At 51.4% G+C, this 21,407-nt stretch overlaps 2 protein-coding genes across 4 annotated transcripts in view; one reads left to right on the plus strand and one right to left on the minus strand.

Annotated features, from left to right (window-relative positions):
• Window positions 1–1,587: 1,587 nt before the first annotated feature.
• Window positions 1,588–20,597, plus strand: MRPL37 (mitochondrial ribosomal protein L37). The gene is made up of 7 exons (XM_030323982.2): window positions 1,588–1,980; window positions 4,604–4,787; window positions 4,883–4,998; window positions 7,940–8,125; window positions 10,428–10,585; window positions 13,575–13,778; window positions 15,562–20,597. The coding sequence occupies exons 1-7, from the start codon at window positions 1,635–1,637 to the stop codon at window positions 15,637–15,639; spliced, it is 1,272 nt and encodes a 423-aa protein (XP_030179842.1). The 5' UTR covers window positions 1,588–1,634; the 3' UTR covers window positions 15,640–20,597.
• The window catches only part of SSBP3 (single stranded DNA binding protein 3), a 165,410-nt gene continuing 163,415 nt past the window's right edge, over window positions 19,413–21,407 (minus strand). For all 3 annotated transcript variants that reach the window (XM_030323984.2, XM_030323986.2, XM_030323985.2), the window contains one exon: window positions 19,413–21,107. In XM_030323984.2, coding sequence (XP_030179844.1) covers window positions 21,078–21,107 — 30 coding nt within the window. In that variant the 3' untranslated portion in view covers window positions 19,413–21,077. The remainder of the gene's footprint in view (window positions 21,108–21,407) is intronic.

Consider the following 21,407-nt stretch of genomic DNA (forward strand, 5'->3'; position numbering starts at 1 on the left):
TGCTCATTCAGTTTATAAATAAGGTCTGGGAGCCAGGCACAGTGCTAGGTGCTGAGATACAACAGATATAAATAGGACATGGGCTCTCTACATAGATAAAGCTTGCAGTCTAGCATGGTGTTACGTCAATTCAACTCATTTTTATTTTGTGCTATGGACCAGGTAGGTATTGTGAGTGAATGAAGTCTGGAGCCCTCTTTATGCTTTTTTTTTTAACTCCCGAAGTTTTTGCAAGATAAGTGAGATAAGTAAAAGCTCTGTTACTGTAAACTGCAATATAGCATGAGGGTTATTCCTATCATTATTTGCCTTAAACTTACCTTCTCTGCGTCTTAATTACCCTACCTTCTTTGATGTTTTGGAAATCGGGAGAGAAGTTGGCCAAGTCCACCGTGAACTTTAAAGATCTGGTTCCTGCCTGCTCCTAGCCTCTACCTTTCCAGTCTAAGAAACATTAACTTTAAGCCAGGCCTTGACACCTGTGTTGCCTCTGGCGAGATGACCTTTGGGTCTTCCTTAAAGGTCACCTCCTCTCAGAGGCCCATCCTGAACCTCCCCTTTCTCATGCCTGTCACATACCCTATTTGTTTCCACTATGTATTGATTCATTTACCACATATTTACTGCTGTTCTAGGTGCACGGGATAGAGCAGTGAGGAAACAAAACCTGCTGCACTCATGGAGTTTACATTGTAGTGGAAGAGAAGGTCATCAGACAAGACCCAAATGGAAAACACGGTATTTAGTGTTAAATGCTAAAAAGAAAAATAACTGGGGAAAAGAAATAGGAAATATACATGCGTGTTGCAATCGCTTATTTACTTTACTTGCTTTCTGCCCATAAACTCTTCATTCCATAGCTGTTTTATTCACCAACGCAAACCCAACGCTCACCACAGTGCTTGACCAACACCGCAAGCATTTGATAAATTGGTGTCGGTGCAAGGAGCAAAGAACATCTCCATAGCTCTGGGCTAGCTTCTAGGAGGCAGATGGGGAAACCCCAAGGAAATGGGAGGAAACTAACTCCCTCTTGACGCCGGGGAAGGGGCGTGCAGTCGGATGCGGCGCTGGTGTAGTGGACAGGGCCACGCTCAGGCTCAGCGGGTGGCCCCGGTGAAGGCGCAGCAGCTGTGAGAAGTGGGTGGTGAGGCAAGGAAACTTCCAGCGCACCCACTAGGGGCGGGAGCTGTGCGGGCGCCCTTAGGCATTTCGATCCCTATTTTTACAGTAAGGGACATTGGGGCTCAGAGGAAAGTGCCCTGCCAAGCGTCAGCTGCCCGTAAGCGGTCAAGGTTACCTTAAATTCAGGTTTGAAGTACTGGTGTTCTATCCCTAGTCCTATGCCAGCCTCTACCAAAACCACTCACCTACACACCCGCGCCTCTCCCCGAGAGGTTACTCCAGGTTCCGCCCTCTCCCGGGAGGCGGGAAGTGCCTAGCGGGTCTCACCTATGAGAAAATAAAAGTGGTCCGAGGGGTGGGGCAAGTCAGGGATATCTTGAACATTATTGGTTGAAGTGGATGCCAATCATAAAACGAGCCTTGGCATCCCGCCCCTTTCGCTTCCAGCAGGCTTTGCGCGCGGGAATATGGCGGCGTCCAGGTGGAGGTCTTGAGGAAACTAAGTCGGGATGGCGTTGGCGTCGGGGCCCGCGAGGCGTGCACTGGCTCGCCCTGGGCCGCTCGGTCTTGGGGGCTGCGGGACCCCGACACGCGGGGCGTACGAGTGGGGCGTGCGCTCCACGCGGAAGCCCGAGCCTCCTCCCCTGGACAGGGTGTACGAGATCCCTGGACTGGAGCCCATCACCTACGCTGGGAAGATGCACTTCATGCCCGGGCTGGCGCGGCCGGTCTTCCCACCCTGGGACCCTGGTTGGACGCACCCAAAGTTCCGCCGCCCAACCCCGATTCACGAGCAGCCGCTGTACAAGGATCGGGCCTGCTACGTCTTCCACCACCGTTGCCGCCTCCTCGAGGGTGAGACCCTAGGACCAGCAGGAGGGACCTTGTTCCTCCGCCCAGCACCGACCCCGACCCTCTGTGGCCTTAGTCAAGACCTTGAAACTTTGTGGAGCTCGCTTTCTTTTGCGAAATGGGGCCGGTAGTGATTACGTCTTCTGAGGGTTTCAGGGTTAAGTGGGATGTGAAGTGCTGTGCTTGTGTGAGCGAATATTAGGTTGAGTGGCGAGGTGAAAAGACCTGGTTTCTGCCCTAGCCGTGCCTCTATCTAAATCTCAGTCATTTGGGGCAAGTGGCTGAACCTTCCAGAGCCTCTCTTTTCTGTGAACTGAGTGGTTTTGACTAGTTGGACCACATTGACCCTTGCAGCTCTTAACACCCTGGACACATAACTACATTGAAGAAATAGGTGGAGGGAGTTTATAGTGGAAAGTCGTAGCTGAAAGCGTGCTTAATCGCCTGGCCTATGGCCTCATTTCCCAGGCTTGGTGAATGTAACAGAGAGGGATGTGATTTGCCCAGAGATGCCCTGTGGGTTAATAGTGAAGCCAGGGCTACGTATCTGGTTTCCTAGATCAGTGTCCTTTGTCAAAGGTCAGAGCTGAGGTGTTCTCAAGGAAGGGATTTGGACCTAAAAGCCATCTAGCCTATTTCCCCCACCTCCCCACCTCATTCTCACTACGAGGTCAGAATGACTGAGCTGAATGAAACCAGTCTGTGTGTCTAGAGCAGTACCAGAAATTCTTTTACAGGGTCCGTGGGGGATGGGAGGGCTTCTTTTATTGAGTCACTTTTTTTTTTGTTTTTTTAAGTTTATTTTGAGACATAGTGCCAGCGCGTGGTGGGGGGAGGTGGAGAAGCGGTGGGCAGGGGGGTGGGCAGCAGAGAGAGAGAGAGAGAGAGAGAGAGAGAGAGAGAATATCCCAACCAGTCTTCTCACTGTCCGCGCAGAGCCAGACTCAGGGTTTGAATTCACGAACTGGGAGATCACGACCTGAGCTGATATCAAGAGTTGGATGCTTAACTGACTGAGCCACCCATGTGTCCCCCCTTTCTGTATTCTTGCCTGTATTCTTGCCTATTCTTCCTTAGTCCCCAAATTACTGTGCAGATTCTGGTTCTAAAAACACAAAATGGTCAGGTTCAGTGGGAGCAGTATTTTCCAAGGAGTAGTTAAGAAACAAAGACCTGGCAGGATTTTCGGACTAAGCCAGAGAATAAATCCTTGATTTGACAAAAACTTAAGTCAACCAGCCAGTCTCTTAAGCCCATCAGACCCATTCCTGAAAACTGACTTTACAGCATCTAAACACTTCCATTGCCCTACCAAGGTGTTATGATGGACCTCACAAGACTTGGTACCCTTGAGTGACCCTGGGAACATTACCAGGCTTTAGGGTAGACAGACTCACGTTGTCCTCCCCACCATCACTTTCGGGGTGTGTAACTTGAAGTAAATTCCTTAGTCTCTGAGTTTCATAAAATCCATCCTATAATGGATTCCAGATGGATCTCCTCCATTCCATAAAATCACATCCAACTCATAGATAAAGTACCTGGCACAGGTAAATGGTGATGCTCAGTAAATGGCATCTGTAATTATTACATATTATTCGTATTCTAGTGAACCATAAAAATCTCAATTTTATTTATTTCTTTTTTTTTTGGAGAGAGCGAGCAGGGAAGGGACAGAGGCAGAGAGGAGAGAGAATCTTAAGCAGCCTCCATGCCCACTGGAGAGTGCAGCGAGCCCATCCTGGGACTTGATATCATGACCTTAAGATCATGACCTGACAAGAGTTGGATGTTCAATCAACTGAGCCACCCAGGTGCCCCCAAATCTCAATTTTTTTAATTAAAAAAAATCTTTTTTTAAAATTTTTTGAAGTTTAGCAGTGTCAGAACTAAAATTCAGGTTACCTGACTCCCACTCAGAGCTTTTTCTGGTGCACCACAAAATCCAGAAGTTGTATTTTTAAATGTTTGTATTTCTCAAGGCCTGCAAGGCTGAAAGTGAAAAGTCCCATTGCCCTTACAGCATTTCATTTATTAGCACAAAGGAAATTGCCTGAAGGTGTCTCCCCCAAAGTACCCTAGGCTCCATTTAATCCCAGACATAGCTTTTAAATGAAGATCTATCTCTGAAACAGTGGTGTTTTCCCATCTGGGATGAGTAGCCTGCTACCCAAAGCAGTCACCAGCCCACTGTCAGGGCTTTTCCAATCAGGGATTTTGGTGTGGGTTAATAGAAGGGATCTAGGATTTGAAATGTTGGCATCTGTCGATCTAGTCCCAGAGTCTAGAGTCTGAATCTTGCAGGCAACAGACAGACACTTTCCTGCAAGATTTAGCCTTACGACCCCAGCCATCTTAGCTGCTGTTTGAATTCCTCCTGTGCAGGCATCGACTGCCTCAGTCAACTGTTGACCATCCTTAGATAGGCAGTCATTCCTGAGGTTGAGTTGAAATTTGGTGGTCCTGGCGTTCACTCTTATTTTAGTTCTGACTCCTCAGATGTCACAGTACAAATCCTGTCTCTCTCAAGACAGACGTTTCCCTAAGATGCTATTGGCAGACTTCAGCAATTCTTATTGAATCACCTTTTTTGTTTTTTTGGTTTTTGTAACTGATTACCCCAAAGGTGTAAAGCAGGCCCTGTGGCTAACCAAGGCCAAATTAATAGAAGGCCTTCCCAAGAAAGTGCTTAGCCTTGTTGATGATCCAAAGAACCACATAGAGAACCAAGATGAACGCATTCTGAATGTGATCTTTCACGCCCGTCTTTGGCACTCCACTGAAGACACCCCCAAGAGAGAGACCTACTGGTGAGTTTCCCCCAAGTCAATAAGATTTCCAGTCAATGGATCTTGGGAGTCAACCTGTTGCTTTACATCTCCAAATGTTTCTTCTTTCCTCCAAGCCCAGTCATTGTGGACAGTCTGATACAGCTGTGTAAATCCCAGATTCTCAAGCATCCCTCTCTGGCCAGGCGGATCTGTGCCAAAAACTACACGTTATCCACCACCTGGAATCGAGGTTAGTCATCTTGGTCTGTATTTTATCTTTCTACTTTTAGCCTGACTACCAGCTCACCACCACCGCCTCCATACCTGTGCTCATTTCCATCCTTCACAGACCAATTTGTAGGCTCAGACACCTCCTCCTATCGTTAGCCACAGGCCAGTCTTTTTGGTTTTAGTCACTTTTTCCCAAGACTTAATTCAACCATATCTATCTATTGAGTGCCCATGAGTGCCTAAATGTTGAAGATAAGAAGTGATGAAGCACAGTCTATCTCTGCCTTCACAAAGCTCATACTGGATTGCAAGAGCCTTCTTACCCCATTCATGCTTTCTTCCTTTTCCAAATCCATTTTCCACGTAGCTGCCAGAGTGATCTTTCTAAAGCGCACTTCCCTCCCCTGTTTCAGATCCTTAAGTGTCTCCCAGGAGCTTAAACCATTTATCATAGGATCCAGAGCCGCTGTGATGTGGCCACCACCTAGTCTTTCTAGTCTTACCTCCTTCTCTGCTACCCCACCTTCAGCCCCATCCCCGGGCCAAATTTAAAAAAAAATTTTTTTTTTTAACGTTTTTTATTTATTTTTGAGACAGAGAGACAGAGCATGAACAGGGGAGGGTCAGAGAGAGGGAAACACAGAATCTGAAACAGGCCTCAGGCTCTGAGCTGTCAGCACAGAGCCCGACGTGGGGCTCGAACTCACGGACCTCAAGATCATGACCTGAGCCGAAGTCGGCCGCTTAACCGACTGAGCCACCCAGGCGCCCCTATCCCCGGGCCAAATTTACACTTCAGCCACCTGGAGCTTTTTGGCATGAAACTTTGACAGCTTTTGCACTGTGCTGTACATTCTGTGTGGAATGTTCTTTTCTACTTTCCTCCTTTGGTTAAATTCTACTTGTCTGCAAGGCCCCAGCCCCCTTCCTATGTGAATGCAGAGATTAGCTAGTTCTCTTCTGTGCTTCTTATGCCAATCATGCCTATTTTTATTAGAGCATGTATTATACTGTATTGGAATTCTCTAATATCTAATATCTGCCCCACTAGACTGAACTTCTGATGGCAGGGACCTTGCCTTATTCTTTTTTGTCTGCTGTGTCTTAACAGTTTATGGCACATGATAGGTGCTGACTGAAGGGATGGGCAAATGATTACCACGCTGAGGGGTTTCAGGGATGTTCAAAGCACACCAGTGTTGTGATTGGTGGAATTCTGGAGCAGGGAAACCAGCTCTGGAATGATTTTGGGATTTTCAGGACATCTACTTGGTCAGGTTTCTCCAGCTTGCCCCTTTGAGTATGGACTTTCTGGCACGGAGTCAGCTTTGCAGAGGTAATGGCACCACTAAGGAAATTAGTGATCCTCATTAATAGAGGAGTACTTGTTGGCCCATCATCAAGTATTACCTCTAATTAAACTGCCCCATTTGGAGCTGTCACTGGAGGAGGGATGTGGAGGGAATTGAATTGGAAACCACACTAGAGTGGTCTGTGGGGAGAATCTAAAACCCAAGGTTAGGAGAGGTCCGGGCACATTTATCTTCCTTGCAGATTATATGTGAGGAAACAGGAAATACTTTAGGAAACTCTTCTTGAGGTGTGGGTATGATGTACTTTAACAAGCAGATCAGAGTTTATCCATCCACAGATGTAGCATCCCTGTTTTACATACCCAGTGAGGGAGACCACACGCTAATTATATGACAGCGCTCTTGGCCAAACCAGCTTTTAGACATAGAAGATCATTACCCTTGATCTGTTACCATCACATTATGATTTGACTGTTTCTAAAAACCCAAAGCAGAGGAAGATTTGCCTCCGTGGAGAATCTTCAGGAGGCCATTCTCAGGGAGGCATTCAGGCATATTTTGCCTGGTGGCAACGTAGCTTCCCGTGGGGACCTCCGTGAAGGGCATCCGCACATGTTCACGGTGGCAGGTTTGCTGATTAGTCCGATGCGAGTTTGTTTCCTCATAAACTTGTGTCTCCATGTAGCAAATACGCTGATCCGACCTAGGTGAGGCTTTCTGACTGGCACAGTTTTTTCACTGTCAGCTGTTGAAGACAACTTGGCCCTTTTCTGGAGTTTAATAAAGCCTTTCTCCTCAGCCTCTGGTTTCAGTCCCTCTCCCTCCCTCCCTCCCTCCCTGCCACAGCACGCTCTAGTCACCTGGATTTGTCTCCTTAAACTCTGCCGTGGAGGAGCACACTTCTGTGCCTTTGCACAGGTTATTCTTCCTTAACCAAAATGTTTTTCCTTCCCTTTCTTTGCCTGGGCCAACTGTTAACTAACCAAGGGCAGTTTTGCCCTCTAAGGGAGATGTGGCAAGGTCTGGAGACATTTTTGATTGTCATGACTTAAAGAGCGGGGAGGTCTGCTGGCATCTAGGGGGTAAGGGTGAGGGATGCTGCACAGGACAGTTTCCCTTACCGAAGAATTATCTGGTCCAAAATGAGAATAGTGCCACAGTTGAGAAGTTCTGCTCTTATCCATCCGTCGGAAGCTAGTTTGAAGGCACACCACTTTCAGAAGGATTCTCAGACCTCTGAGAGGAGGCCGGCTTTCCCCACCTCTACTGTCTCTGAATATGGCTCATACTTTTGTATGCACCTTACCTGGTGAGCTTCTCGAGAGCAGAGGGTAACTGTCATTAATTTCTGGGTCTCCAGTGTAGAGCAGGTGCTTGGGAACATCTGTGTGGGGCAGCCCTAACCTAGAGAGCCTGCCGGGCTTCAGGGCTCGTTGGCCAGGGAACACAGGAAGAAGAGTGCATCGATCGATCCCCTTCTCAAGAATCCCCGGGTTAACATTTAACCAAAGTTTTGTTTTCTGCAATTAGGCTGATCAGCTAGGACAGTGGTAAGACTTGAGCATGGCAGGGTGAAGGCTCTAGACTTGGCTGAGCTGAGTTAAGACTTTAGACCAGGGTAGACTAATTGTCTTTCTCCCCTTTTAGAGTCTTTTCTCCTTCAGGTCCGTGGTTCTAGCGGAGCCCAACTGAATACCAAGGATCCGCTGCCCGCCATCGCCTCCAAGGAGGAGGTTGAAGCTACTAAGAATCATGTTCTTGAGACTTTCTATCCCATATCACCCACTATTGATCTTCAGGAATGCAATGTGTATGATGTGAAAGACAACACAGGTAAATGTCAAAGCCTTGCATTTCCAGGAAGCATGGAGATGAGGGTCTTGCTTTTTCTGAAGGGAAGGGATATATTGAATGCTTACTAAGTCTGCGCTGGGTGCCTCATGCGCGTTTTCTCCTAAGAGCCATGTAGCAGCCTTTGTGCCAGGTACTGTTGTCCCCATTTTGTAGGCAAGGAAACGAGACTCAGGGAGGTTAAGGGGTTCAGTTCAAAGGCTGACTTTGCTTTTGACCTCTGAGAGGTAACTGTTGCATCAGAGTTGGAATGGGTATCTTTGGGGGGCCTTTTGGTCAGGCACCAGGTGTTTCCTTTATTCACACGTCCCTTGAGAGACACCCTTCTCTCCATGCACCCTGTAAACTCTGGCCAACATTCTGCTAGGACTGAGGAAGCCCCACAGGCCTCAAATGCCTCAAATGGGGCTGTTCATCTAAGCTCCATCAAATAAGGCACCACCATCTCCCTAGGCAGCCAAGACAGAAATGAGGGTGTCAGGCTGGGCAGGCCCGCTGTTCGTGCCATCCAGTCCGTCCCTGTGAGGTGTAGTGTCTTTCTCCCAGCCTCCCGTCATCTCCACAGTGACAACCTCCAGCAGCCCCACCCACTCTCGGCCAGCCTGTTGCCACAGCCTCCCAGCTGGCCAGTCTGACCTAGGCTGTTTTCTGTCAGTCCCTCTGGTTCCCGGTTCCAGAGGCACCCTTCTGAAGCAGATTCCGTCCTTCCCTCCATGCCCACCTCCCCGTTGCCTGTTGGGTAAAGTTGGAACTCCTCAGCTTATCACATGAGGGCCTCCAGGCCCGGCCTCGGCCCCTCTCTCCAGCCACCAATCTTACTTGTGTCTCCCCCGTACCCCGCAGACCCTCCATTATTCCAGCTACGTGTAACACGTGGAGCCCTTCTCACCAGAGGCTCCGGCACGTCCTCTCCCTGAGATTTGTGACCGTCCACCTCTTTTTGCCTTCACCTCAGTAGTTCATCTGTCACAGTTCATCTTTGGAATCTCTTCTTCCCAGAAATGCTGTGAGGTCTTCCAGCATCGTCAGAGGCCTTTCATCTGTCCTCCCCCCGCCCCTGGCTCACCCCATATCTTCACATGTCCTCCGTGTGGAGATGGTCACTTTTTCCGTCTGCTTCCCCTCTAGACTGAGCCTCTCAAAAGTAGTGGCAGGCTGCACTTGGCTGCTGTTCCTGGTGCATGTCTCAGGCTGGGCGCACGGGGAGGGCCCACCGAAGTGCCCACGGGAAGTCTTGTCTGTCTGAAGCAGCGCTTGCCTCTGGGATTTTCCTTCTTTTTTCTTTCTTTTCTTTTCTTTTCTTTTCTTTTCTTTTCTTTTCTTTTCTTTTCTTTTCTTTTCTCTTTTCTTTTCTTTTCAGAGAGGGCACAAGGGAGCAAGGGGCAGAGAGAGAATCCCAGGAGGGGCAGAGAGCAAGAGGGGGCGGTGAGAGAGAGAAGTAGGGCTCACCCGAAGCAGGACTTGTGCTCACCTGATGCAGGACTCGAACTTATGAACCCTGAGATCATGACCTGTGAGCCAAAGTAAGATGCTTAACCTACTGAGCCACCCAGGCACCCACCTCTGGGATTTTCATAGCCAGTGTCTTCCCGACCTCTTTCTTCCTCCTTTTCACACCTGCTTTCACTGAGCCAGATTACTTGTTCCGGAAGCTGCCAGCCTACCCAGGGTTTACTCCTAGCAGTGCAGGGGATGAGAATGATGGCCTGGCAGGGTTGTGTGGCTGGGATAACAAGGGCTAAGCCTTGATTCTCAGTGCCAGTGTTTGCAGCTCACTTGTGAGGTGTGAAGTGAGTTATTTATTGCTAATAATAAAGTGTGGAATTTCGTAAACGATTTGCTTTTAAAAATATAATTAGCGTAGATTTCAGGTTTCCTTCTACTGACATCATTGTCACCTATGTGCTTGAATGAGCGAGAAAGGGGTGTCGTTAGAGCTAGCATGCAGGAATCACCTGGCACAGGTTGGCAACATTTTCAGTAAAGAGATAGTAAATAGTTCAGGTTTAGCAGGCCACAGATGGTCTCTGTGACAGCTACTCCGTAGACACTGTGTAAATGAGTGGACATGACTACGTCCCAGTATGAACTTTATTTTCACAAATGGGAGGGGCCAGATGTTGCTGGCAGGCTGTAGTTTGTCATCCCCCGAGCTGTAGGGATAACATCTGCCTTTACTGAGTCTGTAGTGCCTGGCATGGAGCTAAGGTCGGGTGACATTCCTCAGGCTTTGGGACAGGCTGATCATCCTTTCCACCCCTCCACATGATTATGTACCTTGCAGGATTCCAGGAGGGCTATCCTTACCCCTATCCCCACACCTTATATTTCCTGGAGACAGCCAGTTTACGACCACACCGCCTTCAACCAGATCACCTGCGGGCCAAGATGATCCTGTTTGCCTTTGGCAATGCCCTGGCTCAGGCCCGGCGCCTCTATGGGGTATGTACGTGGAGAAGACCTCCAAGGTACTTGACGTGTTGTTGGCCTCCTGCTTACGCTGCTCACGGAAAGAAGGGAGGCACAGGGGGGATTCCTTGTTTGACTGAGGAGTTTCAGGGAGAGGCACTTCCACTCACCCCACAGGGGTAAACTGACATCTGTCAGGGGCCTACGGTGTGCCTGTGTTTTTACATAAGATACCTCATTTGTTGATCAAAATAGCCCACAAGGTTTCTTCGTCATCCCCGTTTCCCAAGTGATGCCACCAAATACAGCTTGTCCAGCATTACACACAGTGAGTGGGGGAGAGAGGACCAGAACTAGGTGCACCCAGCACCTACAGCTTCAGTTACTTGTGCTCTGGGACGACGCCTCGGTTCTCTGATACCAGACCTGGAGCACAAGGCTCCTTTGGGCAGGAGGAAGGAGAGCAGTAGAGGTGGTGCAGACCTGCCTGCCAAGTGAGGGCGGATTCTGGGGACCCAGATGCCATTTGGTGATAGCCCCTTGATTCTGAGAGAGTGTCTCAGACCTGGATGGTGTAGCGTGCAGGCTGAGTAGTTGTCCCACAGAGCTAGCCCCCACATTGGTGAGAGCCTGGCTGGGAGCAAAGGCCTCCCGGGAGGGAGTAGGGAATGGCAGTAGGGGATTCCCTGAGCAGGCCCAGGACACTGGATCCTGGGGAGTCGGGGAGGGGGTGGGATGGGTGTGTATTAGGAGGAGTGCTGAGAGTTGCTGCCAGCTCCCAGGTCCAAGGCCCCCCTGGAGGAGTGAAACTCACAGTGTTCTGTTTCCCATCCTTCTTGGTCTAGGAACTAGGTGGGTTTGTGGAGGTGTGGTTAGCCCAATGAGATAGGGAGTGGAATGGACCTTGCCTAGATTGAACATTTGCCACGTGCCAGATGTTTAGTTAGGATTCTTTGTGTCAGTGTTTCTCAAAGTGTGGTCGTGTATTAGCTGCATGAGCATCATCTGGGAACTTGGTGGAAATGCAAAATTGCATCAGAAACTGGGGATGGAACCCAAGTAACCAGTGCTGTGAGAAGCCCTCTGGGTGATGCTGGTTTAAGCTCAAGGTTGAAAACCACTGCATTGTCAGATCCCTGTAGCAACCCCCTGGGCAGATACTGTCAGCTTCATGTTACAGATGAAGAAACTGAAACTCAGGGAGGCTAGGTAACTTTGCCAGTGTCACACAGCTAAGAGATTAGCCACTGTCACATCTTCATGTGACTTTCCAATCCTTGAGGGTTGTTGTCTTTATTCCCATTCTCTGACTGCATACTCATGAAGGCTCTGGACGGTTAGGTGACTTGCCCAAGATCCCACAGCTGTCGAGTGAGGAAGCTGGCATTGGAGCCCTGATCCCTCCAGCTTCAAAGGGCATGCTGCCTCTCGACTCTGGGGCCGGGGAAGGAAGCAGACAGTCACATGCCAGGTACCAGGTCTGCAAGCTCGTCATAGCGTCTGTGCCAGCTGTTGCCAGCAGAGCCCGGGTAGCAAGGCTGACGCTAATTGCCACCCAGTTGGGTAGGAGAGGGGACCTCCCCACCCCCTCCAGGTACAAATTATTCCTGGGGATGTGAAGTTGAGCAATTATGGGAAGAGCCTCCATGTAAAGGGTAAAATTGCTGAGAAATTTATGTACTACCTGCAGTTTTATTGATCTGTAGAGGGAGATAAGAGTCAATACAGAATTCTCAGCTAACACTTAGAGGTACTTTTCTTTTTATTTATTTCTCGTGCAGCTAAGAACAGGTATTTCTAAGGCCAGCAGTCCCGGTGTGGCCCACACTGAGGTCTGACATTAGCTATTCCTAATGTCGCATTCAGCCCGGAGGGGTGAACATAGGCAGCATTTTTGAATCCAGGATGCTCTGCTTCATGGGGCTTGCCCGTTGGATCTCTGTCCCGTGGGTAGTCGTCACCAAACTGGACTCTGTGCAGAGTCTCAGTGGTGTGAACATAGAATTTGTCATCCACGCTGGGACGCTACCAGGGGTGCAGAGAGGTACTAGTGTCAGATACAGTGGGGCGCTAGGTGTCAGTCACGATGGGGTTTTAAGTGATTTCGTAGCTTGGGGTCTGATCCTGGCTCACGTCTCGTGGGTAACCTGGAACAGATTATACCACCTCTCTGACCCTCATCAGTGAAGTGGGAATAGACTGCTAGAATCATGAGATTACAGGTGACTCTGTGTAAAACTGGTATAATGCCAGGCACGTGGGAGGCTTTCAGTAACTGGTTGCTGCTGTTCTTATTATTACCAAGGGGCACTAATTGAGGAGCATTAGCAAATGTGTTGACTGGGGAAAACCTGGTGCCGACACAGTGCTGTGGACACTCCAGGAATCTGACACGTTCTGGAGTTGCATCGGGAGCATGAAGCCCAAGTAAGGCAACTAACTGCAGGCTTAGAGCATTCCAGGGTGCCAGGCCCTCAGGAGCAAGGCAGAAGTGGAAGGTGAGCATGCCGGAGCGTGGGCCAGTCCGTTCGGCGCCACACGTCTGTGTGACTTCAGATAAGTCACTTGCCTTGCTGAGTCTCGGTTTCCTCATCTGTCAAGTAGAGTGAGAACTGAGTGAGGTTATATATGTTCACTGACCCTCCAGGTTAACGTTCGATGGAACTGATGTCACTGCCGTTACCATCACGTAACACCATGGGTTTGAGGGATTTCTTGTTAACTTCCCAGCTCACCTTCCTGTACTCTTGCCGCTTGCCCGGTCATCACCTCCCAGCGGCAGGGATTATTCCGTGTGCTTAACCATGAGATGCCACGTCAGCAGAGCCAGGCTGGGGGAGGGAGGGCTGGCCTTATTCTGGATGGTGCCCTCAACTTACTCTGTTTTCATGGCCCCGTGGTGGAACCCTTAAATGGGAGCAGACGTTTGTTGTAAAGGCCAGAACTAGAAGCCGCCCGTTCTGTGCCGTTCTTCACACCCCAGCGTTTCTGGTTTGATTTACTTGTCCCCTTTTCCTCTCAGAGTGACACTAAAGTTTTGGAGCAGCCGGTAGTTGTGCAGAGCGTGGGCACCGATGGACGTGTCTTCCAGTTCCTGGTGTTACAGCTGAACACCACAGACCTGGCCTCTAACGAGGGCGTCAAGAATCTGGTCTGGGTGGACTCAGACCAGCTCCTCTATCAGCATTTTTGGTGTCGCCCAGTGATCAAAAAGAAGGTGGTGGTGGTAAGTCCAGCCATCTCCAGTCTTGTGATTGGATCGGGGCTGTGACTCAGTTTCCCCAGAGTGAGCCAGGGGTAGAGTTGAAGGGATGCTTGCGAGTGGGACCCTGGCTTTAGGAACTTCCTGCCCAGGATCTCTACCTGGAGGGCTACTTTAGCCCTGCCTGTCACCTAAAATGGCACCTTCCACCCTGGGCCCTCCCTGGCTCTCCCCTCCCGCTTCCCCCTGTCCCCCTCCACACCTGGCTCCTCACGGCACCCTGCGTGCCCAGCTGCTAGCCTGTGGTCTTAGTAGGAGCTGCTGCTTTTGTAAAGGAGGCTTCTCCCCCCGCCCCCATTTCTTTCATCTGGCCATCCCCTCCTTGTCCTTCCAGGTTTAGCATAAGGACCCAGCACCCCCCTGCCAGCCTCACTTAAGTGTCTCGGGTGGGTCCCATAGCCCCCGTGTTTCCCCCATCATAGCACAGTCCTGCTGCTGTTCTGCAGTCAGCTGTTTGTAGGTTTTTCTCCTCCATCAAACTGAGCCCTAAGCTCTTTGGAGGCAGGGCCTGTGGACGAGGCATTCATTCCTTCATTTCATTCCAAGGACACGGGATTCTTCCGGTGGCTCATCACTGCCGCACCTCAGTGCTCCACTGGCAGAGTGTAGGCCTGCTTCCTGTGCAGTGGGCGGTGGCGGTGTCTAAAATTAATGCTGTAATGTCAGGCAGTGATAAGCACTCTGAAGAGTCAAGAGCACATCGGGGGCTGCGAGAGAGCAGAGTAGGGGTGCTGCTGGGTCTGCGGCTGGGGGTCCCACATGGGCCTGAGCAGACGTGCTGTGCGGAGCTGGTATCGGCCCCTCGAATAGCATCGGTGCGGCAGCCGCATAGTTACGTCTCTTGTACCTGTCGGTGCTGCTTCTGCCCTGTAAACCCCTCCCCCGTCTGGGCCCTTCTCTTTGGCCCCAGACACCGTTATCTGTCACCTGCAGCCACACCCGCTACCCCTGCACTCTCTTCCCTTAACCCTGCTCTCCTTCTCGTCTGTGGGTCCTCCCTTCTAGAACACTGACTTAGTGCCAGACACATCCTGGTTGCTCAGATGGCTCCTCGGTGCCTGTCAAGTTGAGCTGCTAACCCAACCCTGCCCCCTAGCACAGACCATGGGCTCCAGCCTCACCCTTCTCTTCCCTCCTCTGCACTGGCACATGTACTCTCTGTGAAGCCGCCTGCCTTTTGTTCTGCCTTTCTGGCCCACTCTCCTTGCCCTTTAATACTCATTCATACCTGGTCTCTTCCATGTATGGGAGTCAGTGAGTCATCTCCCCTGCTTCCTGAGCATCATTTCCCTACTGCTGTGAGGCCTGTCACCGTTTATTGTCCCTGTTTGAACACCCAGCCGCAAGCTCCTTGAGGGCAGAGCCAGATTCAAGCCTCCGTTGGGTTTCTAACACTGGGCATAGGCCCAGTACAGGAGAAGGGGCCTGATCTGTGTGTGTGGATTAGTGAGGGATTATCGTCCCCCGGAACGGAAAGGGTCAGCAGACCATTTGTTCACCGTGGTTGAGGTGAGAGGGATGAGGCGTGAGGGCGGTGCCCACTGACGAACTGGCTGAAAGCACTATGAGCGCATCACGTCCACCAACCCAGCCCCTCCGTCCTCTCTTTGTACCAGCTCCCTGGTGCCGCTTCTTGGTCCACGAGAGGAAGAGACTGGGATTATCCAGGTCTGAGGGTTTACATAAAACCGACCTTTGTTTTCATTAAACCTAGTAGCAGGATCCTAATGGGCTGTGTTTTTTCCAGGAACCTGTTGGGCCGACTGGTTTCCAGCCAGAGACATTCAGGAAGTTTTTAGCTCTGTATTTGCATGGTGCCGTGTGAGCCAAGGACCGCTCTGAGTCTGAAGCCCCCTTGCCCCTCCCGTGGAAGATCCTGCATCCAGGGCAGTGACTGCCCGGAGCCTGAGGGCTCCCTTGTCCCCTGGTCTGGATGCCAATAAAGAGCCCTTGAGAGGCACTGGAGCCTGTGCCCGGTGTGGGGTGCTGTCAGAAGGGTCGCCTGTGGCTGCGTGTAGGTGGCGTCCTGAGCAGGTGCTGTCCTGGCAGCCTGACTGCCTGACCTTAAGCTCAGCTCTGCCGTGGTCCATTTTGACTTTAGAGAAGAGCCTTTGTCTCTTTGAGTTTCACCTTCTTCACCTGAAACTTGAGGAGAACGTGACCTCCTTGTTCTGAAGACTGTAGATGGTGTGCACCTAGCATCTGCCATGTAATAGGTGCTCTCTGACACTTGGGCGATCTTACGGGACTCCTTGAATTGTGGGCTCATTCCATAATGACTGCGGGAAATCTGAAGAGAGTATTCATTGTAGGTTTCTCCTTAGCATCCGGGTTAATGGAATACATCTGTGGTTCAGCTGGCCTCTGTTCACATAGCATCCAGGTCCTGCTCTGGGCCCGGCACCTTACACACCGCATCCTATTTACTCCTCACACCGCTCTTGCAAGGTCAGTGTTTCTGTATTCACGAAAGATGCTGGGTGCCTACCGTGTGCTGGGCCCTCAAAATAAGGGACCTCAGATAGTATAAGGTCACCTAGGTCACACAGCTAGTGGTGTAGGTCACCGGGAAACTCATCGAGACAATCTGCAGGTGAGTTTGGGGAGGGCCTCAAGGACTAGCACCTTTGGGGAGTGGTGGCGGCATTGCTGTGCAGAGGGCTCTGAGCCCGGTGACTGCACCTGAGGTCTCGGCCGGCTCCCGGTTCCGTGGGTGGCAAGGAGGTGAGCCTTTCTTCAGACGCCACCAGTCTGTCGCCATGATCGGCTGGCTATACACCGCTCCCCTGCATGGGAGAGACGGGTTGGGTAGCCTCCTTGGGCAGAGTGCAGTTCCCAAAGGGACTGGGCTGAGAGCTGTTCGCCACGGAAGCAGGTGGGCCTTCCCTGCTGCCTGCCAGAGGGCCTCTGGGGAGCGAGCTGGAGCAGCATCACCGCCACCAGAGCTGGTAAATGGCAAAGCGGGACGCCGGCCCTGTGTGTCTGGCCCCCAGGCTTGTACTCTGTCTGCTTCGCAGCTTGCCTTCTCGGCTTGGTGGGATGGTGGCGACTGCTTTGAAGCCAGGCTGGGTGGGCCGAAGCCCCTGGAGTCCGGTGGGAGGCGGGGGTGGGGGCAAAGCCAGCCAACTCGGGCGTGGGAAGGAGGCTGCGAGTCAGCAGAGGCGAGGCCGCCAGTAGGTGACCTTGCAGCTCAAGGACCGCCCTGGGAGAAGCCGGTGCCGCAGGCCGGGCTGGGTGGCGGGCCCTCCTCACAACCCACCTTGAGTGAGCAGTCCTAGCGGCTGGCCTTGGTGTGTCCCCCGTGGAGCTCAGAGCTAAGCCCTGGGCGCCCACTGTGCTCTCAAGTCCCACGCACCTCATGTGCAAGGTAAGGCAGGCGGGACTTGGTGGGTTTTATCCTCCCTCTACAAATGGGGAAACTGAGGCTCAGAGTATGTATAGTGTGAGGAGCTAGAAAGCTATGTGAGGACAGCTGTCCTTTCCACAGAGATGTAGCCACTTCTCCAAATCTCAAATGCCTGCTTCCCTCGGCCTCACCACCTGCATCCAGGGTGGGCTTGCTGCCCAGAGTTAAGAGCCAGCCTGTCAACAGCAGCGCAGCCCCTTCTAGCTGTCACCCTCCCCCCGAAACACACGTGTGCGTCCATGGGTTTCCTCATCCCCAGCTGGGCCACCATGGAAGACTAGGTCAGGACTGGGGACTGAGCCCTAAGGTTCCCCACTACAGACCTCTTCCGGGGGCAATCCAGCCCATTTTATAAATACCTGCTGTGTGCCTGGCCTCGTGCTGGGAACCAGAGACGCAGAATGAGCCCTGGTCTCTGTTCTCCAGGAACTCCCAGTTTGCTGGCAGACACTGACAGCAGTTGGCCTCTGGATCCACAGAAACAGGAAGTTGTGAAGGCCACCCACCTGGGCCCATAGGTGACAGCATGCAGGGGAAGGTGCAGGGGTGACTACTCAACAAACATCCGGTTACTCCATGAGAAACTGAGCGCCTGCTTGGCGATTCTGGGGACACGGAACACTTGGATGTCGGCTCCAGCTTTGAGGAGCCTAGCTGCTGGGGGCCACAGGCTGAGGGGTGGTGTGGGAAGGTGCTTGGTGTTCTTACCCTATAAGCAGAGGTGTGCAGGGAGGTGCAAAGCAGGATCCCACTGCAGGCTGGGCCCTTTCCTCCCTACCGGGGCACCCATGAACTGGGTTCGCTTCCAGCCTGGCACCCCCATACCGTGGCTCCCACCTGCCCGAGTCCTGCCTGGGAATCCCAGGTGGCGGCAAGGGTAACGGGTGGCTGCTTGCTCATCACCACCTCCTTTGCCCAGCACTGGGTTGGCACGTGGCAGAGGCTCCCTGCTGGTGGAACAGAAACTTCTTCAGAGCTCTGAGTGCAGGTCAGTCCCAGCCTGAGTATCCTCTTCCAACGGTGAGGGCTGCCCAGTTGTTCAAAGGTGTCTGTGCTGAGGAAGAGCCTAGAAACCTGATTCCAAGCTGAGGGAAGGGCAAAATGCAAGCTTCTAGATCCTCCCATCACACCCATTTGGACTCTGCACCTGCCCCATAGGAGGAACAGTACCACTAACAGCTAACACTGCTGTTCGTACTACGTGCAAGGCATGGTCTAAACCCTTCACAAGAGCCACCTCATCCTCCCAACAACCTCATGAGGTAGGTAAACCGTTATCCCCGTTTATAAATGAGGTAAGCAGGGCACAGGTAGAAACTAACTCGCCCATGTTCACAGTAAGTAGCGGTAAAGACAGGATCGGAAATTGGCAATGTGTGTCTGGAAGGGTCAGACCATGTAGAGATGTACTGAGCTACGACACTTTCCCTCCCCTTCTGCGGGCCTGGAGCAAGGTCCCCAGAGCTCAAGGAAAGCAGAAAGTCCTACTTTCTAAATGTTCAAATGCCCCTGTCCCGCTGCTTACCTTGCCCCACCCAACCACCTTCCAGGATGCATTGGGGAAAGGCTATTGTGAAAATCCTCCAAGGGCTCCCCCTTGCCTTGGAGGGAAAACAACAAAAACACAAGACTGAAGCTCCGTGGGGCCCCCAGCCTAGGACCAGTGAATCACTCCACCTGAGTGGGAAAGCCAGGTGTGGCTGCCACCCTCAGGGCCACAACTGGCACTGGCCAGTGCTGATTCTCCTTGGAAAACACCAGGAAACTTTTCTACTCCCTGAAAAATACATTCTGGCAGTGCCCCCAAATATTTGACGTGACACTGATGTCTCCCTTCCCAACCCACCTTCCCCAAAGGCCACTGCAACTGTGCACAGAAAATGCAGAATTCACATGCCCAGGAAAACAGGGAGGACAACCTGAACACAAAACAAAATCTTGTCATGCACCGGGAACAGAAACTGTGCCCAAGCAGTCCACCTCACATTTTGTAATCAGTATAATAATAAACTCCCACCCACGTTTGCCCCCAAACATGTCAGGAAGGGCTGCGGAAAAAAGATGTCCCTTTAATAAAACGTTATCAACATATATCGTACACAAACTACAATGTATCATAATTACTTTTTTTTTCCTCTCTTAATTCAGAACCAGACTACAAGGTAAGAAAAAACACAGAAACAGCTACAATGTTCCCAATAATCCGCACAAGGTCTTTTTTCAGGCAGATGGTATCTCACATAGTATGATATACATGGATCAGGAAGGGGAGGGAGGAAAACAAACAGCAGCTACAGGGGAGCAGGGAGGAGGGGCTGTAAATGTACAAAGAATTCGGGTGTCTTCAGGGCAAGACACAGAGGTTCGATGGGGGTAGTGAGGTGAGGGAGGCCATGAGTCACCCCTCCTAGGAGGGGACAGGCTCCACTGTCGCATTTGTCGGTTTTTGAAAATAAAAACAGGACCGGAAACAGCACGTCTGTTTGGTTGTTGGTGTCCCCCGCCCCCCCAACAGCTATTCCAAAGTCTTTCCATCCAGTTCCAAGCGTATACAGAGCAATTCTGGTCAATTCCCATCTTTGAAAAAGAAGCAAGAATCAAGAGAAAAAAAAAAAAAAAACCCAAAACAAAAGGAAACCCAAACTCCAGCCCTACAGTGCCCGCACACACGAGCACACACGACGAGGACGATGCGAGCCAGGGCCACGGGGCGAGAACGCGGGGGTCACGGTTGCCATGTCCCAGGTCATAGCCATCCTGTTGGGGGCGGCCTCCCCCACTGCGCTCCGTCCAGGCCACCACCCAGCTGGCAGGATTCTCGCTGGGAAGACTGGGGTGGGGGCTGAGGAGAGGGCTGGAGCGGCAGGGAGGCCGGGCAGGGGAAGGTCCAGAAGAGAGAGAGGAGGAAGCAGTCCTGGGAACACAGTGCATGCCACCGGGTCACAGCGAGTCTCCGCTGTGGCGGAGTCCTGAAAGCGGTCAGGTGGTCTGGCCCCTCGGGCCACATACGGGAGGGGGTGGTTCTGGGGTCCCAGTTGTGCAGCTGCTGAGGCCACCTCGCCGGGAGAAACCAAGCGAAAACAAAACAGGTTCCCACCCCTTACTTGCCCATCCGCACAAACCGAAAACCCCAAATGGAGAAAGGGGACTTTCTTGTCTCTTTCCAAAAAAGGCCTTTTGAAAGAAACCACCGATTGTAAACTGCCCAGTTTATTATTATTATTATTATTTTTAGATGGCTACAAAGACAGCGTGAGATCTCACACCTAGACTAGCTTTCCTGGTGGAAGGGCTTGGGTACAGACAGACAGCAGGGCTTTTTTTTTTTTTTTTTTTTGGTCCTTTTTTCTTTTTTTCTATTTTTTTTTTTTTTTTTTAAAGAAGAAAGCAAAGAGGTTGATTGGGGTGGGGTGGGTGGGGGACTTGCTAGAAGCTTCCATTTTTAAAAATTTTTCCCCCAAAAAAACCCCCCTGAAAACAAATTAAAAAATCCCAGTAACGGTAAAACCCCAAACAAACAAACAAAAAAAACAACAAAAAAGTGTCATGTACATAAAAGGTCCTTTTGGGAAAGGGCAAGGGGTGGGATTTTTCTGGTCATTGACTTGAAATATATTTTTATTTTGAGTTTTGTCCTTCATGTTTTATGGAATAAAAAGTTCGGCCTTTTTATTGCATGAAACTAAAATTGGGACAGGTGGGGGGGACTGGAGGAGGAGGGTGGGGGCTGAGGGGGAGCAGGGAGACGCCCCTCCCCCAGCTCCTGGGTAATGACACCTCACTTCTTCTTGCATAATTTCTGGCATCTTCCCGCCTGCAATGCCGGCTCTCTCAGCGTCTCGGAGAAGAGGAGGGGATCACACGCTCATCGTCATGCTTGGAGAATACTGGAAGGGGAGAAGCAGAGACAGGGCCATGAGGGCCAGTGTGGGCTAGATTGGGCCAGTCTGGGAGCGTGCCTGGGTGGGGAAGCCTGCGAGGGCTCTGCCCGCTCAGCACTAGACTGTGCCCACCCCCGCATCGTGGGGGCTCTGGGGGCTGCTATCACAACTCGCCCCCCCCATCCCACACCTCTCCCTTCTCAAATCCCCTCTTCCCAGCCGAGGAAGCAGCCGACACTGCCCTCCCCACACAGCTGCTTTCCTGCAGCTCGCCCAGGGTGTCCTGGGGGGAGCTAGTCTGGGGTT

The sequence above is a fragment of the Lynx canadensis genome, chromosome C1 (genome assembly GCF_007474595.2).
Source record: "Lynx canadensis isolate LIC74 chromosome C1, mLynCan4.pri.v2, whole genome shotgun sequence".
Lineage (NCBI taxonomy): Eukaryota > Metazoa > Chordata > Mammalia > Carnivora > Felidae > Lynx > Lynx canadensis.

What these genes read in the sequence shown, in the direction of transcription:
- MRPL37 (XM_030323982.2), top strand. Translation starts at nt 1,635, where the DNA reads ATGGCGTTGGCGTCGGGGCCCGCGAGGCGTGCACTGGCTCGCCCTGGG. An exon ending in ATCCACCACCTGGAATCGAG is followed by an intron (nt 4,999 to 7,939) that starts GTTAGTCATCTT and finishes CTCCCCTTTTAG; the next exon opens with AGTCTTTTCTCCTTCAGGTC. An exon ending in AGGCCCGGCGCCTCTATGGG is followed by an intron (nt 10,586 to 13,574) that starts GTATGTACGTGG and finishes TTTTCCTCTCAG; the next exon opens with AGTGACACTAAAGTTTTGGA.